General features: G+C 35.1%; 1 protein-coding gene across 1 annotated transcript; it reads right to left on the bottom strand.

The window, feature by feature from the left end:
* Positions 1-976: 976 nt before the first annotated feature.
* On the bottom strand, positions 977-24,206 carry LOC108909776 (collagen alpha-1(III) chain-like). Its single transcript, XM_018714198.1, has 5 exons — positions 24,180-24,206; positions 19,835-19,915; positions 19,623-19,781; positions 13,895-14,168; positions 977-4,935 (listed from the first exon to the last, which is right to left on the bottom strand). Exons 1-5 carry the CDS (start codon positions 24,204-24,206, stop codon positions 1,073-1,075), a joined length of 4,404 nt encoding a protein of 1,467 aa, XP_018569714.1. The 3' UTR covers positions 977-1,072.
* Between the last annotated feature and the right edge of the window lie 1,133 nt (positions 24,207-25,339).

Below are 25,339 nucleotides of genomic sequence, written 5' to 3'. Positions count from 1 at the left end.
ATTTCCAAAAAAATTTTTTTTTGTATGAACAGCAGTTCGAAAATGATTTAAAAACACAGTTCTGCACGGCACTGGAAACTGATCTTGCGCAAGCCAAAGCACGCAGCCGGCGACCGGCACGGCGGCAAAGTGTAATAAAAAATTAACGACAAAAAATTGAAAGAAATTTTTTCCCAAGGAAAGAAATAAATAAAATTTTATAACACCTATTTTATATCAGCAAATTTAACTGCTTTTGCCGTTATTGTTATTATTATATTAATAAAATTAATTTGTGGTTCCAATTAATAAAATAATTTGACATAGGTACTTACCTGATGTTACAACTGTTTGAAATTTTGTCCACCGACGTGTAAGCACATTTGGGCCCGTCTTTCTCAGTTTCTACAAACCAACACAAATGTTGTCATGCTTGACCAGAATACAAATGCTTCACCATAACACAAATGTTTTGCTTCACCAAAAATTGAATCTTTTGGACATTTGAAAAACTAATGTAAACACTATCGCGAAAACATGAATACTACAATCGGATTCCAGTCTTCGGAATCGTCTGGGGCCAAGTGGAGAGAGAGCGCACAGCGCACAACGTGAATGACGCTAGAGACTACAGTAGTCCAGCAATGTAAGGGTTGAAAATATTACAACTTCAATAATTTTTTTTTGGAACCGAGTTTAAAAAATTTTTTTTATGATATTGACTTGAACTGCCCTGTATATGCAGTACAGACTGCATAAATATGGCCATTGATTCTATTTGATATAATATGTAATTTAAAACAGCCTTAATGTTTTTTTTTTCAGAAATATCAAGATATTTAAAATTGTGTTTAAAAAAACTCCAAAAGTACTAACACAAAGGTTGTCAAATAATAATTTCCGTGACAACTATAAAAAGTATACTTTCAATTTATCCTAAGCATTCATACATTTTATTTTATTAACAATTTATTTTCAATATTGTTTTTATTGACAGAATATATTTAATAATTTATTGTATCTAGTCTTTATAAAATGCATTTGTTTTATAAAAAAAATATAACTAACTTAAATTTACACATATAATACAGTTCTAGCACGTCATCAGCGTACCATCTGGATTAGTTTTAAGTTTCGGGGTACATACTTTTTTGCTACCGTTAAATATACAATGATTTGTGAACACACCACAGGTCGACGATTGCGAGTAGTAAATGTTTGGAGTTTTTCTACCGGTATAAATATTTCTTGAACCTGTTTCGGATTTTGTCACGGACATAAAGTTCGGAAGCGTCTTGCCGTTTTTCAGAAGATATTGGACTGGTTGGTAGGCTGGTTGATATGTATATCCGGAACCGTATCCGTATTTACCATTCCGAAAATGTGTTTTTGATGCAACCGCATAAACTGGTTTTTTATATATAATTCTTCCGGTTCCAGGAGATATTGTAACACTCTGTGCCTGTGAATGTTTTCCAATTGCGTAAGTGTTACGCCCATTTGATATAGATTTAACAGTTCCTCTAAATCCAAGGGGTATTTTATAACCGGGAGACCCAGGAATAGTGTCTCCTGGCTGCAATGTTTGGCCTTCTGATGGATAATTTCCTTTGCTTTGGTAGACACTTATATCTATATTTTCTAATGGGTCCAGTACGATATGCTGTCTTTGATTTTCGGTTGATTGGGTTATAATGCTTTTTGTTAAGGGTCTTTCTGTGTTTTCAGGATATTCATCCTCATTGTAGTCCTTATTGTCCATATAGTTTTCTTGACTGTATTCTTCAGAATTGTTTTCACTATTTTCTATAGGATTTATAGTAGTGTCGCTTATATCTTTATTTTGTGTTTGAGGTTGAGGATTGTTTTTTTTCTGAGAAATAGTTTGTGATTGTTCATTTATTGTTGAAAATGATGGTAATTGAACTGGTTTAAAAGGTCCAGGCCTAAAAGTTTGATTTCCTCCTACACCTGCTGCACCGGATCCGGCCTGAGCAGCACCACTATATTTTATTCCATATCGAAATTTACCTTGAATTTGAGTCTGAGTCATTCCAGAGGATGATCCACTTTGTGCACCTGCAGTTCCACCTCCTCTGAATGCAGTAGTTTGATTATCTTCTTCATTTTCATCGTAAGGAGAAAAGCCAATCTGTGCCTGTGACGAAGTACTACCTGGAGCGTTTGCTTGTGCATCCGCCATACCCCCCTTTTCAGAAGCTTGAACGTGAGACTGAGTACCGTGGCTAAAACCACTACTTTGCGCACTTGATAATGTGTTTCCTGTCTCTGAAGATAATACAACTTGTGCTTGTGACTGTCCCAAACCTCCCCGTCCTTGCGCAGAACTTTGAGCTCCATCCTTTCCACCTGCAACTTGGGTTTGAGCCCCTCTCTTACCGTCGTCAGAACCCGCGGAAGCACTGAATGAACCCGATCCCGAATACGTTCCTGACACCTGAGACTGGGCTGTACCTCCACCATGTGTACCCTGTGCCTCGGCTTGGGCATGTGTGCCATTTTCTATCTGTTGAACGGATGTCTGCACTTGAGAGTCTGAATCGTCGGCCTCTTGCTGACCTGCAGTACTAGGATATCTACTGTACTGACTTGGTACGTTTTGATCAGTTCCGCCGAGTCCGTACTGACCGGTTCCATTAGGTCCATATTGACCAGTTCCGTATTGGCTTGTTCCTCCTGGTCCGTATTGACCTCCTCCGGGCCCATACTGACCGGTTGCCTCGGGCCCCTGTTGGCCCGTTCCTCCGGATCCATATTGTCCTGTCCCTGCGGGCCCATATTGATCGGTACCTCCGGATCCATACTGACCATTTCCGTTTGGTCCATATTGACCCGTTCTTCCTGGTTCGTATTGACTGGTTCCCCCTGGCCCTAACTGACTGGTTCCCCCTGGCCCGTATTGACTGGTTCCCCCTGGCCCGTATTGACTGGTTCCCCCTGGCCCGTATTGACTGGTTCCCCCTGACCCGTATTGACCTGGTCCATATTGATCGGTTCTGCTTGGTCCATTTTCACCCGTTCCTCCTGGTCCATATTGACCGGTTCCCCCTGGTCCATATTGACCGGTTCCCCCTGACCCGTATGGACCAGTTCCCCCTGGTCCGTATTGACCGGTTCCTCCGGATCCATATTGGCCGTTTCCACCTAGTCCATATTGACCGGCTCCACTAGGTCCAGTTTGACTAGTTCCACCAGGTCCAGTTTGGCTAGTTCCACCAGGTCCGGTTTGACTAGTCCTACCAGGTCCGGTCTGACTAGTTCCACCAGGTCCATATTGCCCAGTTCCACTAGAGCCACTCGGTCCATATTGAACTGTTCCTCCTGATCCATGTTGACCATTTTGTCTTGGCCCATACTGATCAGTTTGACCCGTTTCACCAGGCCTGTGTTGAGTGGTCCCTCCTGCTCCGTACTGCCCAGTAGTGCCCGGTCCGTATTGACTTGTTCCACCTGGTCCATAGTGAGTGCCTCCTCCTGGTCCGTACTGACTTGTTCCTCCTGGTCTGTATTGGCTGGTGCCACCTGCTCCGTACTGACCTGTCCCGTCTTGTCCATACTGAAGGGTTCCATCTGGGCCATACTGACCCGAGAATTGACCAGAAAAACGCCCTCTCCCGCTTCCTGTTCCATATTGACCTGTTTCGCCTTGATATGAAGTTGTAGGGAGTACTTGTCCAGTGTAACCATTAGAATAATTGTCAGTTTGATACTGACCAGAAAATTGTCCCGAAAAACGTCCAGCTTGACCAAGGTTACTTTGATAACTACCAGCTAGTCCACCATTAAATACGCCACCAGAGTCTACTTGTCCAGGTCTTCCAGGGCCTACTTGTCCGGGTCCTGTTTGTCCTGGACCCCCAGGGCCTACTTGTCCAGGACCCACTTGTCCACGGCCCACTTGTCCAGGCCCTATTTGCCCGGGGCCTATTTGTCCAGGGCCTCCAGGGCCTACTTGTCCGTAACCTCCAGGGCCTATTTGTCCAGGACCTCCAGGGCTTACTTGGCCGGGACCTCCAGGGCCTACTTGTCCGGGACCTCCAGGGCCTATTTGTCCAGGTCCTCCAGGGCCTACTTGCACAGGGCCTCCAGGGCCTACTTGCACAGGGCCTACGTATCCAGGACCTCCAGGGCCTACCTGTCCAGGTCCTCCAGGACTTACTTGTCCAGGACCAACTTGTCCAGGACCGATTTGTCCAGGTCCTCCAAGTCCTACTTGTCCGGTACCTCCAGGGCCAATTTGTCCAGGACCTCCAGGACCTATCTGTCCAGGCCCTCCAGGTCTTATTTGTCCAGATCCTCCAGGGCCTATTTGACCAGGACTTCCAGGGCCTACTTGTCCGGGACCTCCAGGTCCTACTTGTCCAGGTCCTCCAGGGCCTACTTGTCCAGTACTTACGTATCCAGGACCTCCAGGGCCTACTTGTCCAGGCCCTCCAGGGCCTACTTGTCCAGGGCCACCAGGGCCTAATTGTCCAGGGCCACCAGGGCCTAATTGTCCAGGGCCACCAGGGCCTAATTGTCCAGGGCCACCAGGGCCTACTTGTCCTGGACCTCCAGAGACTACTTGACCAGGGCCTCCAGGGGCTACTTGTCCAGGGCCACCAAGGCCTACTTGTCCTGAACCTCCAGGTCCTACTTGACCAGGGCCTCCAGGGGCTACTTGTCCCGGACCTCCAGGGCCTACTTGCCCAGGACCTCCAGGGCCTACTTGATCAGGGCCTCCAGGACCTATTTGTCCGTTACCTCCAAATGTTCCTTGTCCACGTCCTCCCGGACCTGTTTGTTGAAGTCTTCCAGGGCCTCCTGGTACAAAACCAAATTCTATAACTTGTTCTTGGTCAGGCAAGCCAGATTGACCTAATCCTTGGTCGAAACAACCATCACAACCAACCGGAATACTTTGACTCTGAGCTTGCCCCATTCCATTATTTCCACCTAAAAATTTAATAAAACTTAATATATTTACTTACAGACTTAGAGAGTAATTATTTAATATTATGTGTTAGAAAACTTCACTAAAATCGCAGTATTTAGAGAAAAATATTTTTTGTACCCAAACCGCCCATTTAATCAATATTCTTGTAAGAGGCCCAAAAACTTCCAAATGTTATCACCTATCAAATAAAAAATAGTTGTCATTATTGCCCGAACGAGGAAAAAGTTATGAACGGATATTATCACCATACATCAACTTTGTAGGAGTTGTAAGTTTTAAAAACCGCTCTGTATAACACCAAAATTTGTAGATTGAAAGCAAAAGTCCACACCCCAAAAATAATCAAAATCGAATAATACGTATTCGAGTTATATACAAAATTCAAAAAATTTTCACGAACAGTGAGGCCATCTAGGGGCCAAACGAAGCGATTTTGGATATAGGTGAATTAGCCTAAATCTGCCTATTTTGAGTCCACGAATCTGTGGTCATCCGTTGTACTCTATATTCTGGGACACCCTCTACAAAGAATTTCTCGAATTTGGTAGATTGACCTACAGTGGCTATATGCAAGACAGTGGCGACAATATCGACTAAACCCCGCCCATCCGCCATGTTGCATCCAATGTCAAATTGAAAGTAACTTTTATAAAAAATAAATTAAGTACAAAAGTATTTTTCTTTTAAATTTTACGCACAGGTTTAGGCAAATAACTCCCTTGGAAAGTGATTTTAAATAATGAATGAATATAAAATCTACTTGCGCAATAGGCAAGGATAAATATATAATAATAACAACTATTGGTTTATAATTTCTAGGCAAGTAAATTTAAGCATACCTACATTATACAATGAAATTTATTGGGTTTATTGGAAAAACGAATACTTAATGCTAGTGATAGTATTTGTTACAATAAACGTCCAGCAACACTTTTACTTGCACGCTTTTTGCATACTTTGTGACATTTTTTGGAAGCTATTTTTAATCGGAACATAATAAATCTTTTAACAATTTTATTTTTGATCTGATGACAATTTGGTAGATCTAAATTTAAACCAGACATTTCTTTTAAGAAAAACTCTTTTAAATTTATGTTTTGTCAAGATTCAATCGCAAAAAATATTGTAAAAGTACTTTCCATCTGCAAGAAGAGACAAAATACCGCTTGCAAAAAAGACTGAATGTTCTCTAAATCTCTTAAGTACGTTAAATGTTTTATAGATCGGCGTTTTAGAACCAACAGCATGCACACAGTTTGTACAAGTTTTTGACGTTTTAACGATACTTTGGGCATATATCCGCACATATAAAGATAATTTAATTCACTAAAACTAAGATTAAATTTTAGTTCTTCTATGTTAGCAGGAAACTTAACTTCCTTATAAGTAGGTCTTATATTTTTTGTAATGGTGTCCAAAAAACCTGAAAGAAATTCACGGTCATCGTCCTCATGAAGCTTCTGCAGACATTATAACTATCCCTTATCACAGAATACCCAATAGTTTCACTAGTAATCACCAAAATTAAAATAAAACAATACAAATATTGAATAACACCATAATAACGCTCCTGACACCATGACATTTCGCAGATGAATTTGACACTGGATGCAACATGGCAGCTAAAATCACGTGGACCAATTAAAAATGATACACTCTATTGTCGCCACTGTCTTGTATAGAGTCACTGATTGACCTACACATGTATTTGAGTTGTAAGAGATATAAAAAAATGTTTAAGTGTATAATACAGCGTTTTACCTATTTATTTTCTTATCATATTTTAGGAGATATGCTAAACTGTTATTTTTATTGAAATGCTATATTTTTATGAAGTTATTTTATTTTTCTTATTACCTATCCAACAATATAAATTGTTACTAAAAATACACAATGGAAACCCTTCCATTGTGTAAATTTATTTTATAATTATTTTCAAATTTATATTTAGATATTCCAATGTTTCATTTAATTTCTCTATTTAAATCATGGGGATATTTGAATACTTATAGCATCATAGGAAATTTTGAGTGCCTTTTTAATTTGACAATATTATTACAGTCCTGTTAATATTCGTATATTTAAGTAATATTTGTAAGGATTGCTCTATACGAAATAATAGATAAATAATATAAAGGTATATTATACTGATATGAGATCTACTGATGCTTTACTATCTCTGGATATTTATCATCTTGTATTTAATATTATGATAAAATATTTACCTCTAATAATATAAATTATAAATAAAAAATTAATAAAAATAAATAAATAAATAAATTAATAAATAAATAAAATTATAAATATTTATCTCTTTTTAAATTTTCGGATCCTATTTGGGGGCGAGATTAACTGTACAAGCAAAGGGAACTTTTAGTTCTACAATATTTTTTAGTTTTGGTTTTACCGACAGATTTTATAAGTTATAGCGGTTGCCACGTCCGATTTGTATTTATTTTTATTTTTAAATACGTCCAAAAAATATTTTTGCCATTTTCAGATTTAGCGATTTTTCCTAAAAATAGGTAGGTTGGATGGCCAGTTTGGATTTTTCTAATTTTTGGGGGAATTGAGTGTGTGTGGAGGAAATTCCATAAGTCAGAGATTTTTCTTTTTATCATATTCGGATTCAACGGAAAATTTTACTAAAGATATCTGGGTTGGATGGATAGTTTGGATTTTTTAATTTTTGGGGGAAATTGCGGGTGTATGGGGTGGAATCCACACGTCAGAATTTTTTTATCATTTTCGGATTCAGTGGAAAATTTTACTAAAGATAGGCCACGTCTCAAAAAACACGATTTTTTTTGTCGGCCTGCGTAAGGCTAAAAAATAAAAAAAAAACAGGTTGCAAATTTGAAATTAAAAAAAAAATGATAGATTTCAATGTATTATTATGAAATCTACCACGAAAAAAATCGGTACGATTGTGGAAGATCCTCGGGATCGTCCAGAGGCCTCTTGCATATGCCAGATTTTTTATATTAGTTCACATATTTAAATATGGCCTAATATTATTAATTATAAAATCTTTTGTTAAAAATTCTACTCGAAAATTGACTAAATCGTTCATTAAAATTTGGAGATGAGCATCCTGTAGGGGCGTGTCGTAGAACGAGTTGCTATTGGTGCGACGTCATCGGTAAGTAAACTAACCGCTCCACATTAGAAAACGATGTCGGTCCTATTACTTCTTAAAAACAGTTATTATTTTTAGTTTGCTTACGATACGATAACGATACTGATGTGTGGTTATATTTACTAACTGGTTTCCCTTGTATTACCTATGTAAGTATACCTAAATATGCACCTATGTAGCAAAATAATTAAGTCTGTAGATATAATATTTATTTTTACTACGACGTTTAGTTCAAGTGAGCTTTCCGCGCGTAGCATAATATTATTTTCTACCTAAATAATATTTTGAATCTAAATTTGTTATTTTAAATAATCATAATTATTAGTTTTTAGTTTTTTTAAAATTCTTAAGAATATTTGTAACATGACCGAACAAGGTTATGGTAATGCCCAATCAGACAATTTACCGAGAGTGGATTCCATGATGATTGCGGCTCCACGGCGTGGGGTCACGCGGCAAAAATCCACTTAAAGTCATTACAGGCTGTGGAGAACATAGCCCTCCGCACGGCCACCGACGCGCCCTGGTACGTAAGAAACACTGACATATTACGAGCGTTCAATACACAAACGCTGCACAGACAATAAGACAAAACGCGGAGAAACGGTTTGACGTAGCCGCTATACATGACAATCCCCTCCTCAGGCAAGCCGTTGACTACGTACCCGACGTGACCGACAAACACAAAAGACCTAGACACCAATTTTTTGACCCTTGGTGACCACCCCAACGACACCCCCCCCTGCCCGCTAACCTTTTCTGTTTCAGAGACAGCCAGGATCAAGAAACGAAGACAACGACACACACACATACACACCCCCATACCCTCCTTCCCCTCCCCTCCCGCGCTGGGCTAAGGGCCACCTTAGCAAAGCGCATCCCAGGCTGCATAGCCGCACTACCCTACCCAATCATACCACACATAAATATGACACCACCCCCGGGGTTTACACAGACGAGCCGGCGAAGCAAGAAGAGCGCCAGAAGAAAGGGCCCTAGTCGGCAGGGCCTAGCCAGGACAAAAGGAGGTCCCACAAAGCGCCTACACCGGCCGCATTTGCGGTCGGGGTAGACGACGGATGGGGCCCACCTACGAAGGCTGTCCAGGCCTACACGAGATGAGGCAGGATAAAGAGGGATAATCCCCCTCGATCCCAAATCATTGAGGCCAATTTCTAGCCATGGAATAATGGCGCGCGGCGATGATTGCGGAATTTTTTTTTGGAAAAGCATTTTATTTTCTTCGGCAGAAATAAGGGAATTAAAAGCAAACTGGTATGAAAATGTGATTTCTAGGTACGGTGACCATATCTTTTTTCAGGAAAAAAGTACAAAATTTAGCATAACAAAAATATGTTATAAACGAAAAATGTATCTAAAAAACTAAACATAATTTATATATACTACGCTAACAAATCATAATTTTTTTGTACCCAAAAGATAAAAAACAAATATTCTACGCATACAAAAATTTGTACATAAACGGTAAAAGTGTTGTATGAGAAATGTAACGAATCCCTGTCTCCCACGTGTTAATTCTTTCAACATTGAAAATTAATTTCTAAAATGCGAAATGGTCAATCGATTTAAAATTTAAATGTTATTCAGAACTGGTTTAACTATTTAACTAAAAATTTGCGTACGTGTCTTAAGCATATATTTTATTCGAAGGAACTACCTTAAACAGTAAACATCACCTATATGAATAGACAGAGATGCTGACTATCGATATTAGTAGTCGGCAGCTTTGTCAATCGTTTGCAATTAGATAGAAATAAAAGTATTGGGTACGGTCGAATGTTATATCATATTATCTGAACGCACTATTTCATATTATCTCAACGCATAGTGGGTCAATATTCAAGTAAAAGTGCCAAAAGAAATTAACTGAGAACAATATATCAAGATATTTGTTTAAAAACAGTAAAAAAATAAAAAGCTTTCTCCTTTTTTTAAAAAGAAGTACATTCGCATGACCATAGAAAAGTTTTAAATTACATTAGGACATTATTTCAAAGTAAGTACTGTCCTACTTAAATAAGTACATAATTTTAAAATATATTTTTTTCTGGCATTTTTACCTATGTATTTTCACACATCGGCACAATGCACCAGTAATAGTATGGTTTAGAGGGATTTGCCATAGTTATTATAAGTTTAACTTCAAAAATTTAAAGTATATATAAGGATAAGGTATCGTAATGCTTATTGACACTACTCCACACATTTAATCATACATTTAATAACCAGAGCAGTCAGCTGCACTGTCGAAACGCGTTTATTGTATATGTCGGGCTTGTCATTTACTTACCGATGACGTCGACGTATCGACATCCCAGTCCATGACGTTTGCGCGCGAAGCGAACCGATTAAATCTTTAAATCCAATAACTTTTTTAAAATAATAAAACCTTTACACATTATTGTTTGTAGTATTCAGTGTAGATACAAAAACTATTAAAATATTTTTTTTCTGCATGAGGCCTATTAGTTAATTTGTTTATAAGGCCATTACTTGTAAACTACTCAACTTACCGATTCCAGATTTCGTGTGACTTATTACTAAAAGAAAAATGAGAGGATGCGATGCCAAAACTTTCTGGTAATAATAATGCAGTTTATAAATGTTTAACTTCCTCTGTTTATAACTTTTGATCTAATCAATATTTTTTGACGCTCAAGAGCTAGTTTTGTATGTCTTTTGAAAACGGAAAAAAAAGTAGGTACTTTACTGTTTTCTCGTGGAAATGAACGGAAAAAAGTTATAAGCGAAAAACGTGAATTTACGTAAAAATTATACAATTAACCACCCTGTAAACAATCCTTCCCCCCTTTTTCATGACTGTGGAAACTNAAAAAGTAGGTACTTTACTGTTTTCTCGTGGAAATGAACGGAAAAAAGTTATAAGCGAAAAACGTGAATTTACGTAAAAATTATACAATTAACCACCCTGTAAACAATCCTTCCCCCCTTTTTCATGACTGTGGAAACTATTACGTTATTGTACATAATATTTAGCATCTATAGTGATAAATTCAGCTTGCCGAAACGAAAAGTCGCGAAATGGTCATTTCCCATCTCTTTTTCCTGGCCTATTACCGTGTATGGAATTATAGTCTGTTTAGAAATGAAAGAGAGTAATAAAAGCTTATTATGTATGCAAATCGTAAATAAATGTAGTACTGGTGCTTATATTCAATATTTTTATATTATGTATTTTCCGTATAGATGAGGTGTACTTTTAAAAAAACTTTGTGCGATCGGACTGTACTAAATTGTAGCAGGTAGCTAAAATTTAATCCCCGACAATCCGTCTTTGTCTATGCCGCTTCAATTTCTCGGTCCATTTCTCTTATAAGTAAACAATATAAAAACAGCATTTCAAAACATGAGGCTACTTTAAGCATCATAACCGGGTTAAGAGGGTTTTTAGTAATTCAAATAAAATTATTCAATATTATTATCAAAATATTTATTTAAATTTAATGAATAGACTTTTATTCCACACAAAAATATATGTATTTTGAAAATTCAAATTATGGTGAGTAAATGTAGTGTTGTATAAATGTACAATAAAGAAAATAAAAAAGTAGGTATATTAAAATTCATCCTCTGAATATTCTGATGAATTATCTTCGTCTCCTAGATTGATAACGATAGGTTCCACAGTAACGTCAATTAAATTATCGAGTTCCCACATTTTCTCCTCTTCTTTTTGTACATGATGTATACATCTTTGCCAGTTATCTGCAGTTACTCGTTCCAAGGAATTTTTTAACAAAATTTTCACGTCACTTAATTTAAACGTCGTATTATTTCGCGCTACATCTCCTTTTACCTGCGCCCAGACTAATTCGATTGGGTTAAGTTCACAGTGATAAGGTGGTAACCGTAGTACCGTTATTTGGCGATTTGTTGCCATTTCATCGATAACATATTTTTTCTGATCTTTATTAAGATTGACAAGTGTCAAAAGTTCCTTTTTCACCATATTTGTTTCAAAAGAAATGTTTTTTCCGGATAACCATTGAATTATATCGGCTTTCCTCCAAGCAGTCGTAGGCGTCCGCTCGGTCTGCCGTGAATGGTAACTGGCATTATCCATGACAATTACAGACCCCGGAGGAATAAGATCCAACATCTGTGTAAAATACTCTTCGAAAACATCTGCGTTCATGTCTTCGTGATAGTCACCTGTATTTTTAGATTCAAATAAAAGTAAACCGCCATCTACAAAACCACTGGCACTACCTATATGTGTCACTATTAATCTTCGCCCTTTACCTGAAGGTGCCTTGAACCCTGTTGAAAGTCCATCCAAAAATGCTTGTCGAAAACTTTTTACATTTTTATCTTGCCATACTTTTGTTACAGTATATCCCTCGTTGACCCAAGTTTCGTCTAGATAATAAATATTCCTCCCTTCGTCACGGAATTTTCTAATTGATCTTAAGTAGGATCTTCGCCAACAAATAATTTCATCTTTATCGATAAGAACTGACTTCCTGTTCTGCTTTTCCCAGCAAAAATTCAACTCTCGTAAGACGGCCCATAATTTGCTTCTACTGATTTTTGGCAAATCGTTGTCCTCTGAAAGTTCACTTAAAATTTTGTTTAGCGTTGGTATTTCTTTTTTAAAATAAAATGAGTGTACTTTTCTGCGAATGACATTTTTGAAGAAATCATCTATAACGACTTTTGACCTCCCTGTAGATGATTTTGGGGGATTTACAGTATCTTGTTCATTTTTTGTTTCCTTTAAAAGTCTGTAGATAGTCGATTTTCCAATCCCTGTCATTTTGGAACACTTTTCCACGATGTCGTCAACACTGTTGGTAGGATTTTGGTGTTTCAATGCATTAAATACATTTAATATAATAATCTTCTCATTCTGAGACAGCGCACATCTTTTCACGCGTTTAGCAGGTACGTAATCTGATAAGCTCGACATTTTACCCAAACAATATTATATCCACTGGCACAATAGTCACTAAACACAAGTCGAATTTTACTCTACTGCACTAGCACGTCTTCGTATATTCAGCTCTAAGACTGGATTGATCTGTCACAATACACTGGCTCCTGCCCTATGATGTATCCAGTAAAATATACTAATGTACACCCATTACCTGTTAGCATTAGTGTTACCCGATAATTACCTGGAACGAAATATTACCACGCCCATGGCCGGTTCTTATCACGGGGTTTTATTACTCTCTTTCATTTTCAAACAGACTATAAAACGGAAGCATTATCAGGTCTGTTGAGAAGATAACCAAACTTTATTTTTTAAACTGTATTATTACTTTTACTTTTCTGCAATTTGTCTTATAGTCAATTGGCAATTTGCACACTCCAGAACTTTGACTTTTGAACATGGGAGTCATTAGCTGAAGTCGAAGGTCTTTCTCGTCGAGAATCATCTTCAGTTAATTGACGACCACTTTTAAATTTTGAAAACTATTCGTAATACGACATAGAGCATTATCTCTGGAAGCTTGTTCCAAAAGCTGAAACGTTTCCGTGAAAGTTTCCCCCAGTTTCAAGCAAAATTGTACGTTGTTCAAGAAAATCGTACATTTCAAAAATCGTCACTAACAGTTAAGTACGTTGCACACACATAACAATATCACGAAAACTAAATGAGATATCAACAATCCAAGAACATGTGGTTGCAGAGGAGATTATACGCAACGCAATGCTGCCAACCGCATATCTCTAAATATCTCCATTAGTCCATAATTTAAAAAGTTCAGTTATTTTCTGAACAGACTTCGTACACTAAACTGTAATCAAATATTTAAGGTAGAATTACTTACTAACAGCTGCTTTAGAACCTTCAAAATTAGATTCAGCTTCCGCCACACCGGGCTGATCCGATCTTCCAAAATTTAAATATTGGGACTGAGTTTGACCTCTGACTCGTCCCTTAAGATAATATCTTGTGGACCGTTTTTTACGCATTCTCTCTATGGCCAAGTCATTCCAGTAAGTGTCGTCTTCATTTTGACCTTCGCTTGAATCATCTTTCATTAGATATGTAGGGAAGCCTCTGCAAAATTCTGTTATTCTTTGACCTCCAAGACGCCATATCTGAAAAATATAGTATATTATGTTACTAGGACTAGAAGGCGATCATTATGTGTTGAGCCCAAAAGTTTGCTCGCCGAGGCGTTAGCCGAGGCTGAGCAAATTGGGCAAAACACATAATGAGCCTTCCACTCCGAGTGACATACTATTTTTTCTTCAAGCGTGAATATAAAAAATTACTAATTTTGAAAATTTATAGCGGATAACGCGATGTTCAATCTCAGCACAAAATAAAATCAGTAGGTAGGTAATACTATTTATTTTATACATTTTATACATTTTATTGATTAATTAAACANTAACTTGAAGTTTACAAATTATAACAAAATTTTGTATTACAAATATAAAAAGGTTAAATATATATCTACCTATAATTTAAAAAGTACATACCTTGGTTGCTAAATATTTATCATCAGGTGCTTTATTCAGGAATTCGTCAAATTCTTTTTTAGACAAAACTTTCGACTTTTTTGGTTTATAATTTTCACCTTGTCGTTTCAAAAATGTAATTAATTTTGAATATTTCTCAATATTTACATTATGTTTAATTTAGATTTTACCATTGAATATTGCGCCCATAAAGTTGAACTTTTCAGTGTTCTGGATAATCTTGTAAAATATGCTATCATCACATTTTCTGAATAAATATGTGCATTATTTTCTTTTGCCCAATTTATGAATTTATCATAAGCATTTTCATAAATTTTTCTCGACTTTGTTGGTATAAGTGTTGCCACTGATGTATTTGCAATTTCCAGTAATTCTGGTGGTGTGCACTGCATTTCTTCAGACATTTTAAAAACGACCCGACGCGACATCAAATTTCAACTGACACTTAATGAAACGTCAAAGCTTCTTGAATCTTTAATTCGTTGCTAGGATACTTACCTACACATTGTTACATTTTTTTACTAGTTAAAAAATGAAAAATATTTGTACTAGTTAAACAATAGCCTGCTTCTAAAGGAGGTGTTGCACTATATAATATAAGTATTATTATACGCTTGAAGAAAAACATTTTTTTTTAATTAGGACATACACAAAATACTGTATTTTATTTTCTTAAAAACATATATTCTATTATTAGCTCTCTCACTTTTACTATATTGTAAAAGTATTAAGTTAATTCAAATAAAAAAAAAAAAATCTAAAAAATCTTAGACACATGCTAGTAAATCTGTTTTACTTTTCGTCAAATGTAATTTTTTTTTTTCAATTTTTACGCAATTTTAAAGCTGTTAAGCTAATTCAAAAATACAATACCTATGTACGTTTTCATCCACGAAATTTGAATACCTAATTCTAAATTTTTAAAATTATGGCGATGTTTCGCATGGTACTAGCTATGTCCTGTACACATTTAGTTTCGCGCAACTCACTCGGTTTCAAAAATACAATACCTATGTACGTTTTCAGCCACGAAATTTGAATAATTCTAAATATTTCGAATTTTCACCCCCAAGAACGGCGGTGACAACATTTTTAAAATTATGGCGATGTTTCGCATGGTACTAGCTATGTCCTGTACAGATTTAGTTTCGCGCAACTCACTCGGTTTCAAAAATACAATACATATGTACGTTTTCAGCCACGAAATTTGAATAATTCTAAATATTTCGAATTTTCACCCCCAAGAACGGTGGTGACAACATTTTTAAAATTATGGCGATGTTTCGCATGGTACTAGCCATGTCCTGTACTCATTTAGTTTCGCACAACTCACTCGGTTTCAAAAATATAATACCTATGTACGTTTTCAGCCACGAAATTTGAATAATTCTAAATATTTCGAATTTTCACCCCCAAGAACGGCCGTGACAACAATTCTTATCAATTTTTTTTACAAATCCTCTGGTGGCAGATGTATGTTAAATAAATTCCACATAGAAATGGTTATTCAAAGATTTCCATCAAATTTTGAGATTCTATTTTGTTAATAGATAATTTTTTAACCTAAGAGCTAATTTTATTTAACTTATACATCAAAAGTATCGTGTAAATACAAAGGTTAAAATGAAGTGAGAAGAGAGAAATATTGTTTGAAATGCCTTTAGCAGCCTATAGTCCAGGTGATTCGAGGCGTTTGTATTTGAAGTCATCTATTTTGTTGTACAGAAAAATCCCAAATATTATGTAGAATAAGAATCCGAGTTTGCCTATTCCAAAAAACCATTGCTAAATTAAGGGGAATAACCTGTTTTTCGACATATTTTCCCTGTAAAATTTTTAATTTGTAATATCTCTGTGGCGTACCATTTTTTTCTTTAAAAAAATTGAGATTATTACCCGTACGCGCGCCAATGATGAACATAAAATTCTTAATTGCGTGCCAAAAAATGCGCAATAACTACCTCTTAAAACCCACCAAATTTCATTTGCATATCTCGACCGGTTTCAGAGCAATAAATTAAATCGTCAGTTTTTAAGAAAAACTTTGACACCCCGTATCTCCGAAAACGAATCATTTGCGGACATACGTTTATAAGCAAACTGCCATTATTTTCTCATGTAGAATCACCCCCTGAAATTTGTCGCACTTATTTACTAACACCCTGTAAATAATAGCTAAATGCGAAAACAAAATAAAGAAAATGCTAAAAAAGAAAAAAGAAAAAAATTAAATTTTGCGATATAATAATAAAAAGAGCGACGAAAACCTGGTCAATAATTGGTACGAGTACCATGCGAGAGATAATGCTTTAATTTTTTCTTGAAATTCAGAATTGAATAGTTTTTAAATTCTACAGGTAAAGCATTATAATCCTTGCAAGCCTGATAGATAAAGCTTCTAGTGTATAAAGCAGTGGCATGGTGAGGAATTTCTAAGAGACGCTAGTAACGAGATTTAAATGATGCAGATTCTTTGTGGAGCCTTTGCAATTTCTTGTGCAGATATTCAGGAGTACTACTGACCAATATCTTGTGAGTAAGATAGATGCAATCTCCGACTGTTTACAAGGTTAAGATAACCGTTATTTCGAATTAAGTCGCTCACACCTCGTTCGAATTTTCTGACACTGTACGCAATCCTAAAGCAACTGTTCTGAATTCTCTGTAATCGTTTTATATCAGTACTTAGTAGGGCTGGCCCATAAACACAATCACAATACATCTTGAACAAATTAGAGAAACGCATATGTTAATTTTTAACTTTGAGCTCATTATACTCCTATGAGGATAAAGTTGTTTTAACGTATTATAAGATGATCGACAAAGAGTATTTACATGTTTAGTGAATCTCATCATCTCTCATCATCAAACAAGAGCCCCAGATTTTTACACCTGTCAGCAACGTCTAACACAATTTAATTATTTAGTAAGTATTTCCCAATTTAACATTGATCTGGGATTTTACGGTGCATCTTTTCTTTTTGGGACTAAATACTAAGACCTTGGACTTATTTGGATTCAATTACAACCTGTGAGCGGCTGAAATATTAAGTAGTAATGTTAAATCATTATTGATGGCATTATTTGAAGAGTTTGCATCCCCTACAGGAAAACTGTAATAAACTTGTGAATCATCTGCGTAATGATGCACTTTGTACGTGTTTAAATATTTATAAAAGTCGGCAATATACAGGGTGTTCCAGATAGACCTTCAATTAGACGTTTCTGGAAAACTACGCGTACTGGAATTTTGAAAATTTATGTACGGGGGTTTCTCCTAATGTTCTATCGATTGAAAATATTGGCGTCGCCGTGGAACTTCCGGTTCTACCGGAAGTAGACGTCAACTCGCTTATTTCAAATGGAATGTACTATTTTTTATTTAATTTTTGGATTCTACATCGAATTTTAAGGTAAGTTTCATAACCTTACTTGGTGACATTTAAATGTTTTTCCACAGCCAACCTACAGCTAACTGTCGGATTATATTCGTCTCTGTACTTATGTTCAAATATCTCAAAATAAATCGGTGGGATTTAGGTATAGGGAATGCTTATACCAATGGAAAGAGAATTAACAGGTGCATCTACTAGCAATATAAAACACAAGGTGTTCATTTAAAATAAGCGAGTTATTAAACTTTCAATTTGACACAATTGGTCCGTATTTTTTAGACGTCCTGAGGTGTAACATGCACCAACTTTCGAATATTCCAGATATTTGGACACGTTTTGGTATTGACCATCTAAAATTTCAGCTTCCTATCTTAAAAATTGGAGGCGATAGAACCGATTAAGTGTAGGTATGTTTTTTTCAAAAATTTTGAAAAAGTCAAAATATTTCAAAAACTATTGAGTTTAAGGATAAAGTGAGGTTATGAAACTTACCTTAAAATCCGATGTAGAATCCAAAAATTAAATAAAAAATAGTATATTCCATTTGAAATAAGCGAGTTGATGTCTACTTCCGGTAGAACCGGAAGTTCAACGGCGACGCCAATATTTTCAATCAATAGAACATTAGGAGAAACCACCGTATATAAATTTTCAGAATTCCAGTACGCGTAGTTTTCCAGAAACGTCTAATTGAAGGTCTATCTGGAACACCCTGTATAAGGAAAACAACAGAGGCCCCAATATGGACCCCTGAGGTACTCCATGGCAAAGTGTTGGACATAATTGAGTTCACGAGGACTTGTGATCTCCCGGTCAGATAACTACGAATGTAGGAGGGAGCGGTGATGTCAAAGCCAAAATAAATGAGTATGAGAATAAGTATTTTTAATATTGATCATTGTTTATTTTGACAACAAATATCTCTAAAAATTTGTGTGCCCTTTCTAAACCTTAATTTAAACCCATGGTAAGCGATAAACTTTTTTAAATTTTCTTAGTTAACAATCCTGTCAATCGAAAATCACACGATCGATCGTTGCAAAATTTTTAGGGTAGAATTGACATATTACGTTTTATTATTTGGTCACAAATTTCATCAATATTTATAAATATTTACTTATTTTAAAAATTGCTCCAAATATACATATGATTTTCTACTATTTTTCGCCCATTGTTAATACAAAATTCAATTTTTTTGAATCGTAGTTGTAGTTTATAGAAAATCGTTAAATAAACAAAAAATAAAGAATGACTTTTTTTGATTTAGGGCTTACTTTCCATGTTACAAGAAAAAATATGTTGAAAAACGGATCATTTTTCGTTATTTTTGTTCCCCTGAATTTAGCAATGGCTTTTTGTAATAGACAAACTCGGATTCTTATTCTACATAATATTTGGGAATTTTCTGTACAACAAAATTGATGATTTCAAACCCAAACGCCAAAACCTACTTTTACAGCTCTACCGCCTGGAATACTAAAGTACCTAACATAAGCATCTGTCAAAGCAATATTAAACAACAATATTATAAAATACTGTTTTCTCAGAAACGAAATTATTTTTCAGTTTTTGTTACCTAGTATTAAATGCAGATTTTAGATACTCAACCCAGGCTGCCAATTTTTTTACACCTAGTAAATATTGTACATTGGGTACAAGATGAAAAACTTACCTGACGTTTCGATAACAACTGACTGGACACTGACAAACTCTTAGGAATACTATCCTTGGAGTAGCTGTTAGACCTCCATTTGCTGATATGGCTTGTGCCTCCGTTGAGGACCTCCATAATACAATTGGAATTGATAAGGTCCTTGTATGCTACAACTCGCTTAAAAAAATATTTACTCCAATAACATACAAATCAGTCAACGTTTAACTTACTGTTTGATAATCGTACAGTGTTCGTGACTTGTCTGGTTCCACCGCTTCAGCTTCAGCTTCATTGTTTCTAATGAGGTGATTCTACATACAAGAAATAAATTGCTTTGAAGGTATTACATTAAAACCTTATATGTAATTTACTCCTATTTTTATCCTCACCACATTGGACAATGGTCATCACGTTGATTTTTGTCCAAAGTGGTCTAGGAGTTAATTTTTTTCGAGACCTGAAATATCATTAATGGAATATTGAAAATAGTGAGGCAATACTGAACAAGAAAGACTTGTAAATTGTCTGTTTCACTAAAGAAAATGCATTTATGATAGCTAACATTTGCCAGTTCTAGAATATCCTTTGGAAAAATGAAAATTACTTGCATGACCTTTTCAAATTAAGAATCTAGTTCCTACAAAACAAAGGAAATAAATATTCTTACAAAGTTATGTGTAAATACAGATTATGGAAGTGGTGAAATATGGGACATGACTGTTTCAGTGAACCGTTTAGTCCAAACAAAAAACATTGTGGCGGTTGATAAGATATTTTTACATCTAAAATAGAGGAGCCTATTAATCTCTATTAATTGTCAGAGATGTAACTGTCCACAAACAACGCTAGTAAATAAGAATGATTTTCTGTGACCGACTTAATGTTCTTTTAAGAATTAAGTATAAGTTTCAATATGTATTTTAAAACCATAAAATTTTTACATTTTACTGTTTTTATTTAATTGGACATTTCTGCCACAATTTTTTTTTAAATCGCTGTCCACAAACAACGCTAGTAAATAAGAATGATTTTCTGTGACCGACTTAATGTTCTTTTAAGAATTAAGTATAATATACTTTCAATACGTATTTTAAAACCATGAAATTTTTACATTTCACTGCTTTTAATTAATTGGACATTTCTGCCACATTTTTTTTTTAAATCGCTCCAAGAATATCAACCAAGGGTCGATTTTTAGTAAATTTAGTATTGCTTAACTTGAAATATCACACATTGAAGATTTAGACCACAGTTAACTATTTGAAATATTCTGTTCTCATACTCGAAATGACAAAGTGAATTGTGACAGTTTTTTTATTTTGTTTAATTAAATAGAAACGGTCACAAATCTTACAATTTACAATAATTAAATTGTTATATTATTTGGATTCGTATATCCAGAGCACTTTTATGAATCCGTTATTTGTTTTATCTTTAGTGTTTATTATTAAAACATCGACACGTACTATTGATTCACAATGTAATAGGATCTTATGGAGATATTAAATATATAAATCTAATAATAGTTTGTATTTGTTTTAAAATACATATACTTACAAACTATTAAACAAATTGGAAATGTGGTTATTAATTTGGAAACAAATTGAATAGTTTGTTCAATAGTTTTCTTTTTAAAATTTACTTTTGATTTTGCTAACTGATATGATATATGATATTATGATATACAGTATAAGTACTACAACTATTTTAAGCTCCCATTTATACCCTTTCATTTTTGAGATGACCTTTCCGGACACCCTGTATGATGTGATATATGAAACCAATCAAAATTATAAGTACATTGATAAGAAGTTAAATAATGAAATAGATACATTTTTTATTTAAATAAAAACCGTTTTTGAAGAGAATTTTTCAGTACCGTGACTCAAAACTACGTATTTATAAATCTTGAATTCTCTCATATTTTATTTTTCATTAAGACAAATGACATAAACCTTTTTTGGAATATTTTATATGGTAAGTACTGAAAATAAGAGATATACGTATTTTCTAAGTAATTTAAAATATTTTAGACCATGCTTCTTCAAACCAGTTTATGAAAAAAGTTTATATACATAACATTCAAAAAAAAAATCGGATGCGTATAGGCAATTATAAAAAATAATATACACGCCACTGAATATTTCGTAGGTTTTTTAGAATCTTCGTTCATTACCTGACTTAAGATATCTCTTAACACATTTTCTGGGGAAAAATGCTTTTTCATTAATTGTTTGATAATACATTATTGCATTACTTTTAATAAAATAGAATTTCTCCAGAACTAAATTTTAAATCAAAAAGAAACTTACGACGTCTTCTGTCAGATAATCAACGAGGATTACAAAAAATACTGACAAAATTAAAAATGTCAGTAGTGTGTTGATATACTATTTTTTTTAATGATTGGTTATTACTGCCTACAGGCACGCCCCTGATCAGGTTATAAAACGTTAGTTTACTCTAAAATATGCCTTCAAACATCCCATTATAGAGATAATTAAAAAAAACTTAAACCGTATTTTGGAAAGGGGTTATTTTTGGGTATATGTTAACTTTTTTCATAAAATAACACGAAGAATCACCCTTCGAATTATTTCAGTCTACTTAGGATACCTGCACCTTGTTTATATAATTTTGAAGGAGACTGAATACATGTAGAAAAATGTTACTTATAACAAAAAGTAGGTTATCGTCTGGAGGATTTTGGAGAATATTATTAAAACAAACCGTTATCAGTCAATTTTGTTTACATATGCATATGAAGCATTAGAATTCGTGCAGAAGTAAGATTGTTATAATTGGCATTTATATCTGTTCTAAATTTAAAATAACGGAATTGATGAACTTCCTTAGAAAACCGTTGACAATTGCGATAATATTAAACCTAATTTTATAGAATATCAAAATATTGTTTAATAAAATATGCACTTGCAAAATAAATGAATGAATTTGTTCTTATTTTGATGTTTTTTTGTTTATGAATTACATCGTTATTAGTAACATGGTTGTTTTTCATATTTTCGTATATTTAATTTTATATCAAATATTGTAATTTACTTCACGAGACCAGTTACTTGCGTTTCAGAAAATTTCGATTTTTACCGAGGATATTCAGTTTTAATTTAGAAAATTCAAATTATATTTCATTTAACTAGTTTATATGTTTTTCGCAATATGTTACATATTTTAGAAGTATTAAATGTAGGCAAGTATATATTTCAGAAATCTTCAAAAGTTTTTAAGAAATAAAACTTTTTTTTATGAAAATAATAAATCCACAGTTTTTACACGCAATTTATATGACGTGCTTCAACCATATACCTACTTAAAGTTAATTACAATTCAAAAACGATATTAATGGCTTTATTATGGTATTATTACGGTTTCATACAATAATTTGATAATCGTGAGTCACCGATAAATAAACATTTTCTTTAATACTTTAATATTTTCTGAAATACAAATAGTGTTACATACAAACAAAATCTAAAATGTAATTAACATGTCTGATATTGAGTTGACTAACTTGACATACTACTGTCTTAATTTAAAGTTACTAAAATAAAATTTAATTAACGCTTTCTGGAAATAAATTGACTGTTTCTGAAATAATTTATCGAATAAGCAAAATCAAGGATGAACTAAGTATATATCAAAATAAGAAAATAATATAAAGTTAGGAAAATATTATCCAAAATATAATTTAAAATATTTACCTCGAGGTACTGCTGACAGGAACTATGGAAACTAATAAAAATCACGAATGCACTCAAAAATATCGGCAGCTCCATGGAGTATAGAACCGCGAAGCGGTCGATCTGTAAATGTTGAATATGTTCATCTTTACGATTGACCCCTGACATGGTGTCCCCTACAAGATATCAGTTTCAAACATACTTGAATTATTTTATAAATAGCAGTTATTATAGTCTAACTAGTTACACAAAGTGTGCCCTTACTGTCTTCTTCATTAAAACGTACAGGGTGTTTAAGTTTTCGACTACATGATATGTAGCTAAGGTCTACTTTTCCTAGATCTCTTAGTATTAATACGACGTTTGATAAAAAAAGTTACGGAAATTGTTAATTTTCTCAGATAGTATTTGTTTAACCTTAATTTTTATCCCATCTCCATCAAAGTAATGTCTCAGTGACATTATACACGTTTGCCAATGGAGTTTGGAGTTTGAGAAACACTGGAGAAACTCTTCTTTAGGTATCGTCTTGAGCATGGTTTGCCAGTTTGCTTTTATCTCATCTATCGTTGAAAAACGTTGTCGTTCGAGTACCCTTTTGAGTTTGGGAAGTAGGAAAAAGTTACATTGGCCATATCCGGAGAATAGGGTGGTTGAGAGATCACAACGGTGTTGTGTCTCGCCAAAAACTGTTGGATAAGCAAAGCGGTATATGCGCCGGTGCGTTCGTTGTTTTGGTGCAAAATCCAGGAGTTGTCTTTCGTATTCTTGTCGCTTTCTCATGATTGACGACTGGGCAGTAAAAATTCGTGATGAACTATTCCATTGTAGTCGAAGAAAATGGTTAGATGGACCTGAACATTTGACCAAATCTCACCTCATCTTCGATGTCTTTTTGTACCATTTATCAACTGTGGTTGTGACATAGTATTGTTGACAAAGGCCTTCTGTAACATTTGTATGTATTTGTATATACAGGGTAGTCCATCGAAAACGTACCGCAAGGCATTACAGGGTAGTAATGAACTTTTCGGCAAAATCCAAAAACAGGTAAAGTTTGCTTCTGAGGGGGACAACTTTTGGCGCAAAAAGCATAGCAAACTTGTAGTTGAAGAGTACCAATACTGCCGAGTCTTTTAAATTGATTAATTATGGTGTACTCAATTCCAGAAAGAGTAGAACTGTTCAACCAACGGCATCCTGAGAAACATGCGTCTGGAAAAATTGTTCGCGAATTGGTGGCCAAATTTCGCGAAACTGGCTCCGTTCATAACAAAAAGAGGCAGGTTGAAAATCCGGTACTAAATGAACCTACGGAAATAGCGGTATTGGGGCAAGTGGCAATGGATAGTACGCTGAGTACAATGCAATTGGCTACTGCGACAGAAGTGAGTCGTACAAGTGTCCAACGAATATTACAAAAATACAAATTCCATCCTTATAAGATTCGGCTAGTGCAAGAGCTAAATGAAGACGATTTCGATCGTCGTTTGCAATTTTGCGAAATAATGACTGAACAAGCGATAAACGATAATTTCCTCTTTAATATGTGTTTTTCGGACGAGTGTACGTTCTTCTTGAATGGTTTAGTGAATCGCCATAATTGTCGTTACTGGGCTGATACCAATCCAAGGATTTTCCATGAGACACACTCCCAACACCCCCAGAAGTTGAATGTATGGGCAGGTATTTTTGGAAATTCCATTGTAGGTCCTTTTTTCCTTCCTGGAAATTTGATAGGCGATATGTACTTGGATTTACTACAAAATGTCATCGACCCAGCTCTAACAAATATCATAGAGGACGACCCTGCTTACAATGAACACGAACTGATTTTCCAGCAAGACGGAGCTCCTCCACATTACTCGCTCAATGTGCGCAATTACCTAAATGAGACGTTTCCAGGACGCTGGATAGGACGAAGAGGTGCAATTGAGTGGCCCCCTCGGTCACCCGACTTAAATCCTTTAGATATCTTTCTCTGGGGGCACATTAAAAGCAAAGTTTACAGCACTCCACCTGATACCTTGGAAGATC

The sequence above is a fragment of the Anoplophora glabripennis genome, unplaced genomic scaffold (assembly GCF_000390285.2).
Source record: "Anoplophora glabripennis isolate ALB-LARVAE unplaced genomic scaffold, Agla_2.0 scaffold392, whole genome shotgun sequence".
In the NCBI taxonomy this organism is placed as follows: domain Eukaryota; kingdom Metazoa; phylum Arthropoda; class Insecta; order Coleoptera; family Cerambycidae; genus Anoplophora; species Anoplophora glabripennis.
Note: the sequence above shows the minus strand (reverse complement) of the source record. Positions and strands in the feature narration are given on the sequence as shown.